Source organism: Oncorhynchus keta, chromosome 13, assembly GCF_023373465.1.
Source record: "Oncorhynchus keta strain PuntledgeMale-10-30-2019 chromosome 13, Oket_V2, whole genome shotgun sequence".
In the NCBI taxonomy this organism is placed as follows: Eukaryota; Metazoa; Chordata; class Actinopteri; order Salmoniformes; family Salmonidae; genus Oncorhynchus; species Oncorhynchus keta.
The window spans coordinates 25682874-25700696 of NC_068433.1; the positions used below are offsets into that span (position 1 = coordinate 25682874).

At 47.7% G+C, this 17823-nt stretch overlaps 1 protein-coding gene across 2 annotated transcripts in view; it reads right to left on the minus strand.

Moving 5' to 3' along the window:
- The window catches only part of LOC118387539 (pappalysin-1-like), a 125942-nt gene that overhangs the window by 22412 nt on the left and 85707 nt on the right, over positions 1–17823 (minus strand). Inside the window, exons 16-20 of one of the 2 annotated variants that reach the window (XM_052459845.1) lie at positions 6440–6623; positions 5990–6191; positions 5542–5710; positions 4325–4472; positions 3986–4101 (exon numbers count right to left, since the gene is read on the minus strand). In XM_052459845.1, the coding sequence (XP_052315805.1) occupies positions 3986–4101; positions 4325–4472; positions 5542–5710; positions 5990–6191; positions 6440–6623 (819 nt within the window). Of the gene's footprint in view, positions 1–3985; positions 4102–4324; positions 4473–5508; positions 5711–5989; positions 6192–6439; positions 6624–17823 lie in introns of both variants that reach the window. The other variant, XM_052459844.1, reaches the window with a different exon arrangement.

Here is a 17823-nt window from a genome sequence, read left to right on the forward strand (position 1 = left end):
GGGTAAATCTTCTCTCCTTGGTTTGTGAAAAGGAGGTTAGGGTGCCAACCCTCTAGTGGAACGACCATGTTCCTGATTAACAGTTGTTCACCTTAACTCACTCCACATTCAGGAGGAGGAAAGTCCATGGTGTTTTCCATATGAATAGATGCATGAGTGTCTCCAGTGGTGGAGAAGCCTGCTTTTTGATTGATTACCACGGATTGCTGAATAAATCTACTTGACATTATATAACTTGACCCTTATATAAAGGTGCTCTTTCATACCAGGGCACCGGCCCCGGGAGATATATAATAATAATAATAATAATATAATAATATATAATAATATATGCCATTTAGCGGACGCTTTTATCCAAAGCGACTTACAGTCATGTGTGCATACATTCTACGTATGGGTGGTCCCGGGAATCGAACCCACTACCCTGGCGTTACAAGCGCCATGCTCTACCAACTGAGCTACAGAAGGACCAGAAAGATTGCATCTCTTTTTGAATGAAACGTGTTCTCGAATATTTCCACAGTATGTGTGGAATCTGCACTGTTATTTTCATTGTCTGCTCTCATTGGGATTAATGGAGGGAAAAAGGGGGCTTCTGAGGTTATTTGAATGTAGTGAGTGTGTGTGTGTGTGTGTGTGTGTGTGTGTGTGTGTGTGTGTGTGTGTGTGTGTGTGTGTGTGTGTGTGTGTGTGTGTGTGTGTGTGTGTGTGTGCGTGCGTGCGTGCGTGCGTGCGTGCGTGCGTGCGTGCGTGCGTGCGTGCGTGCGTGCGTGCGTGCGTGCGTGTGTGTGTGTGCGCGCGGCAGGCTGGTAGAGCATATACAACACTGTGTCTGTGTGAAACGGGTGAGACCTGAGAGGGTTTTCAGGGGAACATGATGCCCCCAGACGAAGGAGATCCTGTACATGCAGGATCAAGCAACTCGGTGCGGACTGGATCAAAAGTGCCATCCACAGCAAAGGACTGACTGACCTCCGCCGCAGCGCTATTTCCCCGCCCTGCTGCGTCCCAATAACACACGAGTTGAAGCGCTTTTTCGCTGCTGCAAACTAGGGTATTTTTCATTTCAGTGCCGTCAGCAAATCAATGGCAGAAAAAATAAGAAGGGAGAGAGGGATCGAGAGAGAGAAAGAACAACAGAGCATCTGAGGACAGCTGGGTACTGGGTAGCAGCACACTCCTTTCCCAGCATGCCTTAGTGAAGTGAGTGAGCTCACTGAGGGGTTGGGTGGGGTGGGTCAAATAGCCTCCCACAGTTAGGATGACCACAATGAGTGGTTCAACTTTGGTAAATGTACAGCTGCAAAGTGGAGGAGTGGGGGCTAGAGAGTCTTAGTTTAAAAACGTTTCACTGCTGTTTTTGCCTAGTTAAATCAAATAAAATGTTCACTAAGATGAAGTCCTCCGCAAACTTGCTCGGCCGTAAATCAACAGAATTCACGATTGTGGCTTTGCCTAACACCTCCGAGCACGGGATCCTCGCCCCCAGCACCTGCCCCAGAGGCACTGATATCCAACCAAAATAGATCCTTATTTGCACAGTGAGGTCATGTCCCTAAGAAATATTATTCACAAAAAAATGACCAATTCTAAAGGTAGCAGTGTCATTTCTGCTGAGGCAAGGAAGCGTGCTACAGAGAGTGAGCGAGAGGAGGAGAATGGTAGCCTAAGTGGGTCAAACCCCACAACGAATGCGTCGGAAGGGTGATACATCACTATTATTGATGAAGAGGCCAAACCCCCTGGCTCAGCACATATGGAAATGCAAAGTGGATTTTTTGCCTGGGTTCTTCTTGAACATGTGGAACACTAAAGAAACGGCTGCATTTTTTTTTGGTGAATCTAGAGTAGAATAATGGAGCTTTTAAGGTAAAATGTTATGAGAATAATACCATAGAATCTAATCAGGGGTTAGTAGTGATTTAATCACCAACATATTTGATGGTTCTCTATGCAAATATACTGTACTTATCATAATCAGTCTACTATTGAGTTCTCGTGATATTGTAGGTGGTATGGATCACATTTGGTAAGTATCACTCATCTGAGAACACTTATAGGCCAGGATTCAATCATTTGCAGAAACCAGGGTGGATTTCTAGATAGCGCTTCAGAAGTGTGTTCCACTTGCACAGTAGCGTTTCCCAGATGGAACAGGTTGAGTTGACACTTTCATTTAGAAACTGGACGTCCCGTGGCGTGAGCCGTCAGCTCTTAAGGCAAACCTTACCGAGTAGTCATCCGCTGCATGCAACCAGACTGACAAAGTTTACCTCCTTTTTGACTAGGGGGGGGTCCTATGCTTGTCTGGTAGACAAAGAGGTGGAACAGGTTGCATAGGAATTCACATGCATCGATTGACATGGGCCGGCACAGAGGCACAAGCTGCTGAGCACACGAGAACAGCCTATTGATTTCTCCTCATCCAACCCCTGTGGAACATCTCGATGCCCCATTAATCCTGTCTCCCTTTCCCCCTCTTGCCTCGTTTCCAGACTAATATTATGCCAGTGAATAAATCATATCAATTACACAAATCAATTACAAACAGATCATATTATTTCCCCCGTACCACCACAAATGGCTGACTCGGCACGACTCGCAATGAAAACAAAACACCCCCAGAAAAAAAATATAGTGTTCTCAGTCCTAACTCCCAAGGCCCTCATTGGCTAGCCTAACTCCCAAGGCCCTCATTGGCTAGCCTAACTCCCAAGCCCCTAGCCCCTAGCCTCTAGCCCCTAGCCCCTAGCCCCTAGCCCCTAGCCCCTAGCCCCTAGCCTCTAGCCCCTAGCCCCTAGCCTCTAGCCCCTAGCCTCTAGCCCCTAGCCTCTAGCCACTAGCCTCTATTCCCTAGCCCCTAGCCCCTAGCCTCTAGCCTCTAGCCTCTAGCCTCTAGCCCCTAGGCTCTAGCCCCTAGCCTCTAGCCCTAGCCCCTAGCCCATAGCCCCTAGCCCCTAGCCTCTAGCTCCTAGCCCCTAGCCCTATCTAAGGTCCATCCAACTGCAGCTAAAAACCTTAAAAATAGCTTTTAACTGTAATTTAATAATTAGGTCCCATTGACTTAAATCGAGTTCAATTAAGTGAGGAAGCGGTGGAATTATCTGACAAACACATTTAGATACAGCGATATGATGGTACTTATCGTTGTGTATTTCATTACTCTCCATGTGAATTGTGCCCCCCAGGGGGATAACGTTTACACAACGTTCACAGTACGCTTCTGTAAACTGCCTGCCGCCCTAATTTCCTCATCACAACCACCAATTTAAGCAATCAGGGAGGAATCAATACAATATCCCTGTCAAATATATCTAAATCAAACTATTAGCGTTTCTAATGGTGTCATTTCTAAAATGATAGTGATTACTGACGACACGGTGCTTTTGAACTTTTACGACTTGGCCCCAGTGCTGGCTGTGGTTCACAGATGACTGGTTGGGATCTGCCTGTGTTCTTCCAAGCCGCGGTGGTTATTGTGTTGATTGGGACATGCCTTCCTGTGCTGGTAATAGAGAGGTAATTGAATGTAAACGGGGTATACTCTAGTGGGTGGTGCTGGACTATGCCGAGTGTGCTGGTAATAGAGAGGTAATTGAATGTAAACGGGGTATACTCTAGTGGGTAGTGCTGGACTACGCCGAGGGTGGGAGCACAACACTTCATGTCCCAGAGTGCACTGCAACTTGTTTTCTTTGGGTGTACTCTCGCAAGGGGTTCTTGTCATATTGATCTCCCGTTCTGTCTTTCTCTGTCTCTTTCTATTCCTCCCTCTACCTGTCTGTTCCTACCAGTATCATCTGTTTTCCAGTGTCTAGCCAACCAAGATGCATTGGCCAGACAGACAGTAGGTGTGAAGGGTTTGGTCCTTCTGTAGTTCATAATATTACCAAGACGCAGACACACAGTGTCAAATTCCTAACAGGGCAGATCATGAGCAGCAGTGCTTTGTGAAGTACGTCTGTAGGACTTGTGACAGACACACCTTGACTTTGGGTGGGTTTCTCCAGTGCTCTTTGAGTACGCTGTCTGCGGTCATATTGCTAGGCAGGATCACCACGTCGTTGTTACTGTCCTTGCACATCAGCTCACACTCCTCACCTGTGTGAACAAACCCAATGACATCACCAGTGTCTGCACAAACTGTACACATATCAAATAAAAAAAATTAAATGGCCTTTGATCTTATTTAAAGACGCTTAAAATGTTTACTTCATATCCACTTGGTCATCTATTTGTTACCTCAAGGCCCCTAGTGATTCGCTATAATCTGACAAACATAGTGTATGATAAGGTTCCTACTATGCCACACACATATACAGACCTATTCCATGTCCCTTCTTGCAGCTGACTCGTATGCTGGGGTTGAGGTTTTGAGGTAGAGAGCACTGTCCCATGCTCTGAGGACAGAGCTTGAAGGAGCCAGTCCAGTTGCCGTCCTTCCTACAGCGGATCACATTGGTGCTAGGCCCCTGCCAAACACACACACACACACACGCGCACACACACGCGCACACGCGCACGCACACAGACAGACAGACAGACAAAGGACATTACGAACCACCTTCCATGCCACAACGAAACGTGGTAGTCTTATCTGACAATCATCTGAGGAGATGTAGTCAAGGAGGATTAAAGGGCTTAATTAATCTGTCTGTGGCACAACTATTTAGAAAATCAATCTAATCTAATAACTGGCTGTGCTAATTGGATGGGACTGATGGGGAGAGCGAGAGATAGAGAAAGAGAAAGAAAGGGGAGGCAGTAGGAGAGAGGAAAGGGGGATGAGAGAAAGAGAAGGTGAGAGAGAGATAATCAATTCTATCTATGAAACAGTCATCTCTTTTAAACCAGAAGTAAGATAGAGTGTAATTTGGTCAGCTGCCTGATTAACTTCTGTGTTCATACGTGTTAGAAATTGAGAGTTCTGGCAAAAAAAACGTCTCCAACCCTCCCAATGGTGGCAGATCCTCTCGGTTTACACGCAGAATCTGCCCACGGGAGATTCATGAATTATACATGCAAACTCTGGACCTAACACCCTCTGATCCTCTCATTATAATCCAGCCACACACACCAGGACATACTAATCGACACACAGTTCTGCATTAAAGGCTACCACACAGAGAGATCCTCAGGTTAAGGACAATACAGTGAAAGGTAGTCTGTGTGAATATACGTATGTGTGTCATACAGTACTGTATGTTGCATTATGTTGATCTTCACATCTCCTGTTCCCTAACACATTATCCTCTTACACTTCACAAAGACAGCAGATACAGACAAACAGCAAGACACTGAGGCCAGTACAATGTTTTAAGAAGACACCAAAGGACAAGGCAAAGACAGACAGACAGACAGACAGACAGACAGACAGATAGACAGACAGACAGACAGACAGACAGACAGACAGACAGACAGACAGACAGACAGACAGACAGACAGACAGACAGACAGACAGACAGACAGACAGACAGTTAAGGGGAGGAGGAGTAGAGAGAGACAGACCTGCTTGCATGGAGCGGTGTGCAGCGGTCTCACCGTGTGGTTGGCTCCAGGGCAGTTGATCCAGCAGGTGCTGTCGAAGCGGAAGCCATCCGTGCACTGATACATGCCGTGGAAGATGGCAGGCGGAGGGTCACAGGTCACCGGCTCGCACGCCCCCTCCAGCCAGCTGCCGTCTTCTGTGCACTGACGCTTAAAGGCTCGCCTGAGATAAGGAGGGGATAGAAGTTTAGACAAAGCCAAAGACCAAGACAAAGTTTCTTGGGTTGAGATGAGTGGAACTTAATTGACAGGACAAAGACTAGAGACATGCTCCATGTTAAAAGGATGGGATAAGTGAAATAAAGAGTTGAACAGGATCAATTGAATCAAGTCCATTTCAAACCCAGTCAATTGAACTGAGTCTGGGATTTTGAATTAAAATGGAATTGACCCCGACTGTGAGTCACTTTATATTCACAACAGCATGTGAGTGGTTGGTCACCTCTTGGGCTTGTTGGTGACGTGGTAGCCCGGCTTGCACTTGTACTTGCAAAGGGAGCCCACTTTGAGGCCCGTGTCGTTGCAGCGCTTGGTTTGCAGCATGGCGTTGGGCACGTGGGGTGGGGCCGGACAGCGCAGCTCACACAGTGCCTCAGGGAATGACCACAGACCATCCTCTAGACACGTCAGAGTGTTGTTAGAACCTGGGGGAAGAGGGGGGTGGGAGAAGGGGAAATGGGAGTGAGAGGTAGTGAGGTAGGAGGAGATGTAAACAGGGTAGAGATGGAAGGAGAGAAAGGGAGAGAGGCGTGGGAGATTGGAGAGACAAATAGTTGAAAGCAAAGCAAATAATATAAAAGATATCCCATGAATCTGCCAGCCAAGAACAGTACTGTGGAACACATTAGCTGTTCTGAATTGATTTCACACAGCCAAAACCCAAACCACTCACCTACGAGCTGAGCAGGCTCCCTGCATTGGAAGGTGCTCCTCCTGCCATAGGTAGTTCCCTCAGGGAAGTTAAAGTTGGCTGGGTGGACGTGGTACTTGTCTGGTAGACCACAGTCTACTGGCTCACACGACACCTGCTTATTCCACTTTCCATCTGCACAGGTGATGGTCACTGTTGAGTCCGACTGGAGTGAGGGGACACATTAGAACAACTGTGACAATTAGGACAAGACACACATGGATGCAGCTGACATATACGCATGAAAACACACACACATACACACACAACCCCACCCAGTACGATACATGCCGCACACTCACACAGACAAAACAAGACGACACACAAACACAGTATGTCCGTCAATTTAGCGTTTGCTCAACAAGTCATTGTAACACGACAGAGCCAAGCAGGTCTTAAATGTCACTGACTTAACTGACTGGGATTTGTCAGCAGCTCAGGTAACTGATGATGAGAACCCAGTCAACAGAGCTGACATCCAACTACTGTATAATCATCCTAATGCAAACCACATTTAGACCGGGGGAGGGGACACTTTCCACCAGAGCCAGTACACAGGGGATTATCCCCAACTCCACATGGTGAGGATGGATTCATGGCCTGTTTTGATCCCAACACAGCATTGTGCGGTCTGAATACCAACTACAGAGAAATGTTGGCACCTTTCGCATCAGCGAACACTGTTATTCAGAAGAGCCGCTGGACTGAGACAACATCCGGACAGAAACAGGCAGACGCACCAGCGCACGCACACCCACACACTCAGAGGCCCAGACACACACACACACGCACACACACACATACACACACACACGCACACCCACACACTCAGAGGCCCAGACACACACACACGCACACACACACACGCACACACACACACGCACACACACACACTCAGAGGCCCAGACACACACACACGTACACACACACACACACACCCACACACTCAGAGGCCCAGACACACACACACACACACACACGTACACACACACACACACCCACACACACACACACACACACACACACACACACACACACACACACACACACACACACACACACACACACACACACACACACACACACACACACACACACACACACACACACACACACACACACACACATACATACACACACGCATGCATGCATGCACGCACGTACGCACACCCACGCACGCACACACACACACAGATAAATACAACCGCATGTCCCCACACAAATACTTTCTATTGAGTGCTTGGAATTATAAGGCTCTATTTGCTTTTTTGTCTAAATGTAGTTATTGACATAGCCCTGTTCTGTACAATGTTCTCTACCTAGCCTATATTATACTCTAAACCCCAATCATGTTGTTAAGTTAAAAAAAATACAAGATCAAATTTGCTGACACCATTCGAACCAATGAGGGTTTGAACTTTTAAAGCCAATTATTTCAGAAAGCTTATAATTCTAAGGTCATGCGGTCTGTTGTTCATAAAAAATGACAATAAGCTGGAGTTGTTCAGTTTACAGCCGATTAAGGACACAATAAGACTTCATGCATTCCTGCTGTAAATAAGGGGTCATTTTTGGACCGCAATTTAGTAATGATTTCAAAGAGACACTGTCTTTCAAGCAGTAACACTTTGTATTTAATTAACCTTTTATAACATAAGAAAATTGTTTAAATGGCCCAAAATATTTTTTGTATGTTTGCCACATATTCATTCAATGTGTGGTTTTTCTGTGATATTCAGAGATTACGAAGTTGGCGATTGAGCTGATCTGACATACCGGTATGACCTAAAATGGCCACCGGTATGGGTGATATAGGTGAAATGGGCGCTGGTGCCTTCATTCTTTTAGATCTAACAGTGGAAAGGCTATGGGCTATCAATTCAGTTCCAATTGTATCTGAAAGATGAGACTATCAACTTGGTATAGAGACATTGACTGGAAGCTAAATATGTATTTCCATTTTTGAGTTATTTTTGAGTTATAGTGGCTGCCACGCCCCCCAGGGGCAAAATCTGGGGTGGCTCCATATTTATATTTTTTCAGGGTACAAACATCTACCTCTGTGCCAAATGTGGTGCTTTTATCACAAACTGCACTACTGTGTCAACATTTTCAGCTTAGCCACTGCTAACATTCAGAAGGATCAACATTTAACCCTAACTCCTAATATTTCAGATGGACCAACATTTTAAAGGGGTCAACATCCTAAAAGGGTTCTTTGGCTGTCCCGATAGGAGTACCATTTAAAGAAACATTTTAGGTTACAGGTAGAACCCTTTCCACAGAGGGTTCTACCTGGAACCAAAACAGGTTCTACCTGGATCTAAAGGGGTTCTGCTATGGGGACAATAGAAGAACCCTTTTGGAACCCTTTTTTCTAAGAGTGTAGTAACTGAACTCAGTCGGTTCCATCTTCAACATGTTGGGTTTATAGGAACCTGGTATATGGGTTTCTTCCCCTTTAATTACATACACTACAATTCAAAAGTTTTAGGTCACAAGAAAAGCACATTTTTCTGTCCATTAAAATAACATAAAATTTATCAGAAATACTGTAAACAGCTGATTTTTATGGAATATTTCCCATTATATACATTCGCCCATTATCAACAACCATCACTCCTGTGTTCCAATAGCAGGTTGTGTTAGTTAGTCCAAGTTTAGCATTTTCAAAGGCTAATTTATCATTAGAAAACCCTTTTGTAATTATATTAGCACAGCTGAAAACTGTTCATTAAAGAAGCAATAAAACTGTCCTTCTTTAGACTAGTTGGGTATCTGGAGCATCAGCATTTGTGGGTTTGATTACAGGCTCAAAATGGCCAGAAACAAAGGACTTTCTTCTGAAACTCATCAGTCTATTCTTGTTCTGAGAAATTAAGGCTATTCCATGCGAGAAATTGCCAAGAAACTGAAGATCTCGTACAACACTGTGTACTACTCGCTCCACAGAACAGAACAGTCTGAACACTTTCCGAATGCACGGTGTACACTCATACTGTGACTAAAAGCTGGTGTTGACGGGTCCAATTGTGTATCTGTGTGTGTGTGTATATGTATGTGTGTTTGTGTGTGTGGGGGGATTTATGACTGTGTATGCTCAAGTGTGTATACAGTTTGTGTATGTGGAGTTTCCTTCTTTAAAATCTTTACAGCTGCCTGACTCTCCTCCAGAGTGGATTTAACAACCCCTGGCTACTGGGCCTAATTCAAGCCAGACAGACAGACCGACACACAGCTCCAACCCTCTTCATCTCAACCCACCTCACCTTACTCAGGATGACACTTCATACAGTATAACACAATCCGTTTCGAGTTCAGCCAGGATCATACAGAACTAGGGTTGAAAAAAAAGCAGGTAACTTTGCAAAAGATTGAAGCTTTTACAGAAATCCTGGATGGACAATTCCAGAATTCCTGCTTCCATTCACTTCTGATTCCAGGAATATTCCAACTGGGATTTCTGGATAACCTGTGCATTTTGGGAAAGTAACTGGAATGTTGTAACGCTACACAGAACTAACTGTACTGCTGGCATCTCTGACAGGACTATGTAGCCACTCCAAGCAGATACTCCAGTGATGTTTCCTTGTTGCACTGATCCCCATCTTAATCACCAGCTGCATTTCCCTACAAAACATCTGCATGTAGTCGTATCAGACAGTTGTATGTCAATTGTATACTACCTGAAAGCAATGTGCCCTTTCAGGTAAACAGCTGAGAGTGTGGTCATTTGTCTTGTTGTTCATCTTGCCTTAATAGTTAGTCCAGGAGTTTTTCCTTGGCCATGTGACCTGATCAGGAAACACTACAGACCCTACTTCTAACACACAAACACACCCTCAGGTGTCAATCATCATCAGCACCCTGACCTTGTCGCCTCATAAAACACCTTGAGAATCACTCAATTTAAAGCGCTACATTTCCCAGGGTAGATAAAATCTGGACCTTTCAGCGCCACTCGCCTTGAGACCTGCAGCGCGTCCACACGAAAGGCTAAAACATGTCTGCTGCTCGCTCTCGCTCTCTCACATGCACAATCCCCCCACCCCCCACCACACACACAGGCTTTCCTCGGAGACATCTGGGACACAAACGGATTGCATAATAAAACCTCAAATACACAAATAGACGTGGGGGTACAGATTGTTTTGGAGATAGCATCAGAACCACCTTGATAGTTCCCAGAACCACCTTGACACTGGTGAAGCAAGACTGTAAGCGGCTAATGAAAGGAGATAGGATTGTGCTTTGCACTGCACTTTTCAACCTCATAGACTACAGGGACCAGGGGGGAAGAGGAGTGGAACTCGTTGTACTGTCCCCAAGTAACGAAAAGGGAGGGAAGTGAGCTGAAGTTCTGTCTCTTTCTATTTCTCTCTCCCCCCTCTCTCACCCGTCTCTCTCCCACACATCAACCCTCTCAAGGAGATCCTTCAATCCTTCATCCCGGAGCGATTTACCGTTGACATATTAATCAACATTATGACCTGTCAATCAAACGTAATGACGTTACAAGTGTGATGGTCAGATGGTAATGAAGTGAATCTCTCAGAGTTGACACATGCAGACACAATCGTAGGCTGGTAGTAACATGTTTCGTTGTGTAATAGACCTGAACAGCTTGTATCCCAAATGGACCATTTTGCATACACCAACATGCTGTTTAACTGAAATGAGCCGCATTATGCTTGTGTTGGTACATATGCATATGGATGTAGTGTTGACATGCTAATAGAGAAACAACATACAGCCGGGTCTGGAATGATTGACACTCTTGATAAAGATGAGCATTAATGACTGTATTAAAAAATGTAAAAAATGAAATCAAATATTGAGTTATATTGTATACAAAAAAAAGGGAAATTATATAATACTAATACAATTTCTCAGAGAAATAGGTTTTGTTTAACAGGTTATATTTTTCAGAAGAAGGCAGTCCATAAGTGCTGACGAAGGACATCAAGGATCTGGAAGGGTTCTCGAAACAGGCTCAGCTCCGTTATCCTCGCATGGTGAGGTACTGACAACATGGCTGTCAATCATTTTGAACCCGACCGTCATTTTTTTTTGTTGTACAAATTTAACTTTTTTTTTTGGAGCTTACAATATAGCTCAGTATTTAAATTATTTATTTTATACAGTCTCTTTGACTCATGTTCATCAAGGGTGTCAACAGTTTCAGAACCCAAAAACACATCATACATACAAACAGAGTGCCATATGGATATGTAGAGTATAAATCTGATTACGCATACACACACAAATAACAAGTGTGTGTGTCTGCGCATGTGTGTACAGTAAGCTCCCCCCCGCCCCCCTGCGCCAGTCAGATCCTCCACCATAACCACTTCCACATGTGCATCCTCACCAACATAAAACCAGTTGAGGTGGTGCTCCATTACGTTAATAGCCAGAGCAAACAGGAGGGAGTGCCCCGGTACATCATTCATTGAATCCTTCTATACAGCTCACTCAACCTCTCTCATTTCTCACACTCTCTTCCTCTTTCCCTGTCTTCTTGCGGTCTCTCACTATTTTTTTGTGTTCCCTCTCTCTCTCTTTCGCTCCCTCTCATTTAGCTCATGGATCATTCCTCTGGCTTCACCTATGAACACAACCTAAAACCACAGATTTTCACTTTCTCTCTCTGTCTCTTTTCCCACACCTTCTGTCTCCTTCCCCCACCTTCTGTCTCTGTCTCTTTCTCCCCACCTTCTCTCCCTGTCTCTATTCCCCCACCCTCTCTCTCTGTCTCTTTCCTCCCCACCCTCTGTCTCTCCCCCCCCCACCCTCTGTCTCTTTCCCCCACCCCTTTTCTCGTCCCCCCTCTGTCTCTTTCCCCCACCCTCTGTCTCTTTCCCCCCACCCTCTGTCTCTTTCCCCCTCCCTCTGTCTCTCCCCCCCACCCTCTGTCTCTTTCCCCCCCACCCTCTGTCTCTTTCCCCCTCCCTCTGTCTCTTTCCCCCCTCCCTCTGTCTCTTTCCCCCCACCCTCTGTCTCTTTCCCCCCTCCCTCTGTCTCTTCCTCCCCACCCTCTGTCTCTTCCTCCCCACCCTCTGTCTCTTTCCCCCCCCACCCTCTGTCTCTTGCTCCCCACCCTCTGTCTCTTTCCTCCCCACCCCTGTCTCTTTCCCCCAACCCCTGTCTCTTTCCTCCCCACCCTCTGTCTCTTTCCTCCCCACCCTCTGTCTCTTTCCTCCCCACCCTCTCTGTCTCTTTCCCCCACCCTCTCTCTCTGTCTCTTTCCCCCACCCCCTCTCTCTGTCTCTTTCCTCCCACCCTCTGTCTCTTCCCCCACCCTCTGTCTCTCCCCCCCCACCCTCTGTCTCTTTCCCCCTCCCTCTGTCTCTTTCCCCCTCCCTCTGTCTCTTCCTCCCCACCCTCTGTCTCTACCTCCCCACCCTCTGTCTCTTTCCCCCCACCCTCTGTCTCTTTCCCCCCACCCTCTGTCTCTTTCCCCCTCCCTCTGTCTCTCCCCCCACCCTCTGTCTCTTTCCCCCACCCTCTGTCTCTTTCCCCCTCCCTCTGTCTCTTTCCCCCCACCCTCTGTCTCTTTCCCCCCCCCCTCTGTCTCTTTCCGCCCTCCCTCTGTCTCTTTCCCCCTCCCTCTGTCTCTTCCCCCCACCCTCTGTCTCTTTCCCCCCACCCTCTGTCTCTTTCCCCCTCCCTCTGTCTCTTTCCCCCTCCCTCTGTCTCTTTCCCCCCTCTGTCTCTTTCCCCCTCCCTCTGTCTCTTTCCCCCTCCCTCTGTCTCTTTCCCCCCACCCTCTGTCTCTTTCCCCCTCCCTCTGTCTCTTCCTCCCCACCCTCTGTCTCTTCCTCCCCACCCTCTGTCTCTTTCCCCCACCCTCTGTCTCTTGCTCCCCACCCTCTGTCTCTTTCCTCCCCACCCCTGTCTCTTTCCCCCAACCCCTGTCTCTTTCCTCCCCACCCTCTGTCTCTTTCCTCCCCACCCTCTGTCTCTTTCCTCCCCACCCTCTCTGTCTCTTTCCCCCACCCTCTCTCTCTGTCTCTTTCCCCCACCCTCTCTCTCTGTCTCTTTCCTCCCACCCTCTGTCTCTTCCCCCACCCTCTGTCTCTTCCCCCCACCCTCTGTCTCTTTCCCCCTCCCTCTGTCTCTTTCCCCCTCCCTCTGTCTCTTCCTCCCCACCCTCTGTCTCTACCTCCCCACCCTCTGTCTCTTTCCCCCCCACCCTCTGTCTCTACCTCCCCACCATCTGTCTCTTTCCCCCCACCCCTGTCTCTTTCCCCCAACCTCTGTCTCTTTCCCCCACCCCTGTCTCTTTCCTCCCCACCCTCTGTCTCTTTCCTCCCCACCCTCTGTCTCTTTCCTCCCCACCCTCTCTCTCTTTCCCCCCCCCCCTCTCTCTGTCTCTTTCCCCCCCCCTCTCTCTCTCTCTCTTTCCTCCCACCCTCTGTCTCTTTCCCCCCCACCCCTGTCTCTTTCCTCCCCACCCTCTGTCTCTTTCCTCCCCACCCTCTGTCTCTTTCCCCCCCCCTCTCTCTCTGTCTCTTTCCCCCCACCCTCTGTCTCTTTCCTCCCCACCCTCTGTCTCTTTCCTCCCCACCCTCTGTCTCTTTCATCCCCAACCTCTGTCTCTTTCCCCCACCCTCTCTCTCTGTCTCTTTCCTCCCACCCTCTGTCTCTTTCCTCCCCACCCTCTGTCTCTTTCCTCCCCACCCTCTCTCTGTCTCCTTCCCCACCCTCTCTCTATCTCTTCCCCCCCACCCTCTCTCTGTCTCATTCCCCACCACCCTCTCTGTCTCTTCCCCCACCCTCTCTCTCTGTCTCCTTCCCCCACCCTCTCTCTGTCTCATTCCCCACCACCCTCTCTGTCTCTTTCCTCCCCACCCTCTCTCTGTCTCCTTCCCCCACCCTCTCTCTATCTCTTCCCCCCACCTTCTGTCTCTTTCCTCCCCACCCTCTGTCTCTTTCCCCCCCCACCATCTGTCTCTTTCCTCCCCACCCTCTGTCTCTTTCCCCCTCACCCTCTGTCTCTTTCCTCCCCACCCTCTGTCTCTTTCTCCCCACTCTTTGTCTCTTTCCCCCCCCCCTCTCTCTCTGTCTCTTCCCCCCACCCTCTCTCTCTGTCTCTTCCCCCACCCACCCTCTCTCTGTCTCTTTCCCACACCCACCCTCTCTCTCTCTCTTTCCCCCACCCTCTCTCTCTGTCTCTCCCCCACCCTCTCTCTCTGTCTCTTTCCCCCACCCTCTCTCTCTGTCTCTTCCCCCCACCCTCTCTCTCTGTCTCTTCCCCCCACCCTCTCCCTCTGTCTCTTTCCCCCCCACCATCTGTCTCTTTCCTCCCCACCCTCTGTCTCTTTCCCCCTCACCATCTGTCTCTTTCCTCCCCACCCTCTGTCTCTTTCCCCCTCACCCTCTGTCTCTTTCCTCCCCACCCTCTGTCTCTTTCCTCCCCACCCTCTGTCTCTTTCTCCCCACTCTCTGTCTCTTCCCCCCACCCTCTCTCTCTGTCTCTTCCCCCACCCTCTCTCTCTGTCTCTTTCCCCCACCCTCTCTCTCTGTCTCTTTCCCCCACCCACCCTCTCTCTCTCTTTCTCCCCACCCTCTCTCTGTCACTATCCCCCAACCTCTCTCTCTCTCTCTCCCCCCCCACCCTCTCACTCTCTCTTCCCCCCACCCTCTCTCTCTGTCTCTTCCCCCACCCTCTCTCTCTGTCTCTTCCCCCACACTCTCTCTCTGTCTCTTCCCCACACTCTCTCTCTCTGTCTCTTTCCCCCACCCTCTCTCTGTCACTTTCCCCCACCCTCTCTCTCTCTTTTCCCCACTCTCTCTCTGTCACTTTCCCCCACCATCTCTCTCTTTCCCCCCACCCTCTCTCTCTCTGTCTCTTTCCCCCACCCACCCTCTCTATCTCTTTCTTTCCCCCACCCTCTCTCTGTCACTTTCCCCCACCCTCTCTCTCTCTTTCCCCCCACCCTCTCTCTCTCTTTCCCCCTACCCTCTTTCTATCTGTCTCTTTCCCCCCACCCTCTCTCTCTGTCTCTTTCCCCCACCCTCTCTCTCTCTTTCCCCCACCCGCTCTCTCTCTGTCTCTTTCCCCCCACCCTCTCTCTCTCTGTCTCTTTCCCCCCACCCTCTCTCTCTGTCTCTTTCCCCCCACCCTCTCTCTCTGTCTCTTTCCCCCAAATCTGAGGGAAATATGTGTTTCTATATGGTCATACAGGAGGTTAGGATGTGCAGCTCAGTTTCCACCTCATTTTGTGGGCAGTGTGCACATAGCCTGTCTTCTCTTGGGAGCCATGTCTGCCTACGGCGGCCTTTCTCAATGGCAAGGCTATGCTCACTGAGTCTGTACATAGTCAAAGCTTTCCTTAAGGTTGGGTCAGTTACAGTGGTCAGGTATTCTGCCACTGTGTACTGTCTGTTTACGGCTCTTTTTTTTTTTGTTCATTCTTTCCAATGTGTCAAGTAATTATCTTTTTGTTTTCTCATGATTTGATTGGGTCTAATTGTGCTGCTGTCCTGGGGCTCTGTGGGGTGTGTTTGTGTTTGTGAACAGAGTCCAGCTTGCTTAGGGGACTCTTCTCCAGGTTAATCTTACTGTAGGTGATGGCATTGTTATGGACGGTTTGGGAATCGCTTCCTTTTAGGTGGTTGTAGAATTGAATGGCTCTTTCTGGATTTTGATCATTAGTGGGTATCGGCCTAATTCTGCCATGCGTGCATTATTTAGTGTTTTACACTGTACACAGAGGATATTTTTTGCAGAATTCTGCATGCAGAGTCTCAATTTGGTGTTTGTCCCATTTTCTGAAGTCTAGGTTGGTGAGACCTCACTACCATAAAGGGCAATGGGCTCTATGACTGATTCAAATATTTTTAGCCAGATCCTAATTGGTATGTTGAATTTTATGTTCCTTTTGATGGCAAAGAATACCCTTCTTGCCTTGTTTCTCAGATCGTTCACAGCTTTGTGGAAGTTATCTGTGGCGGTGATGTTTAGGCCAAGGTATGTTTCGTTTATTGTGTGCTCTAGGGCAATGGTGTCTAGATGGAATTTGTATTTGTGGTCCTGGCGACTGGACCTTTTTTGGAACACAATTATTTTGGTCGGAGTGAGATTTACTGTCAGGGCCCAGGTCTGGCAGGATCTGCGCAGAAGATCTAGGTGCTGCTGTAGGCCCTCCTTGGTTGGGGACAGAAGCACCAGATCATCGGCAAAGAGTAGCCATTTGACTTCAGATTCTAGTAGGGTCTCTCTCTCAGGGGTTTAATTAGCATGGGAAACAAATTATTACATTACCAGAATTAACGAAAAAGATCCAAAACAAAAGTGAAATAAACAAAAAATGAACAGCAAACGTTACACTCACAAAAGTTCAAAAAGAATACAGACATTTAAAATGTCATATAATGTATGTATACAGTGCTGTAACAATGTGCAAATAGTTCATGTACAAAAGGGAAAATAAATAAACATCTCCCTCTCTGTCTCCGTGTGTGTGTGTTTTAGGGAGCATTAATTGATTCGCTTGCACGTCTGTTAACAGAGCCTGGGAGAGGGATAAAGTGTTGGTGCTGTTGTCTTTACGGGCCCTCTGTGGGAGTGAATGGGTTTACTGTGTGACTGTGAACTAACTAATAGCCCTCTGTGGGAGTGAATGGGTTTACTGTGTGACTGTGAACTAACTAATAGCCCTCTGTGGGAGTGAATGGGTTTACTGTGTGACTGTGAACTAACTAATAGCCCTCTGTGGGAGTGAATGGGTTGACTGTGAACTAACTAATAGCCCTCTGTGGGAGTGAATGGGTTTACTGTGTGACTGTGAACTAACTAATAGCCCTCTGTGGGAGTGAATGGGTTTACTGTGTGACTGTGAACTAACTAATAGCCCTCTGTGGGAGTGAATGGGTTGACTGTGAACTAACTAATAGCCCTCTGTGGGAGTGAATGGGTTTACTGTGTGACTGTGAACTAACTAATAGCCCTCTGTGGGAGTGAATGGGTTGACTGTGAACTAACTAACTATGAGCCCTCTGTGGGAGTGAATGGGTTTACTGTGTGACTGTGAACTAACTAATAGCCCTCTGTGGGAGTGAATGGGTTTACTGTGTGACTGTGAACTAACTAATAGCCCTCTGTGGGAGTGAATGGGTTTACTGTGAACTAACTAATAGCCCTCTGTGGGAGTGAATGGGTTTACTGTGTGACTGTGAACTAACTAATAGCCCTCTGTGGGAGTGAATGGGTTGACTGTGAACTAACTAACTATGAGCCCTCTGTGGGAGTGAATGGGTTTACTGTGTGACTGTGAACTAACTAATAGCCCTCTGTGGGAGTGAATGGGTTTACTGTGTGGCTGTGAACTAACAAATAGCCCTCTGTGTGAGTGAATGGG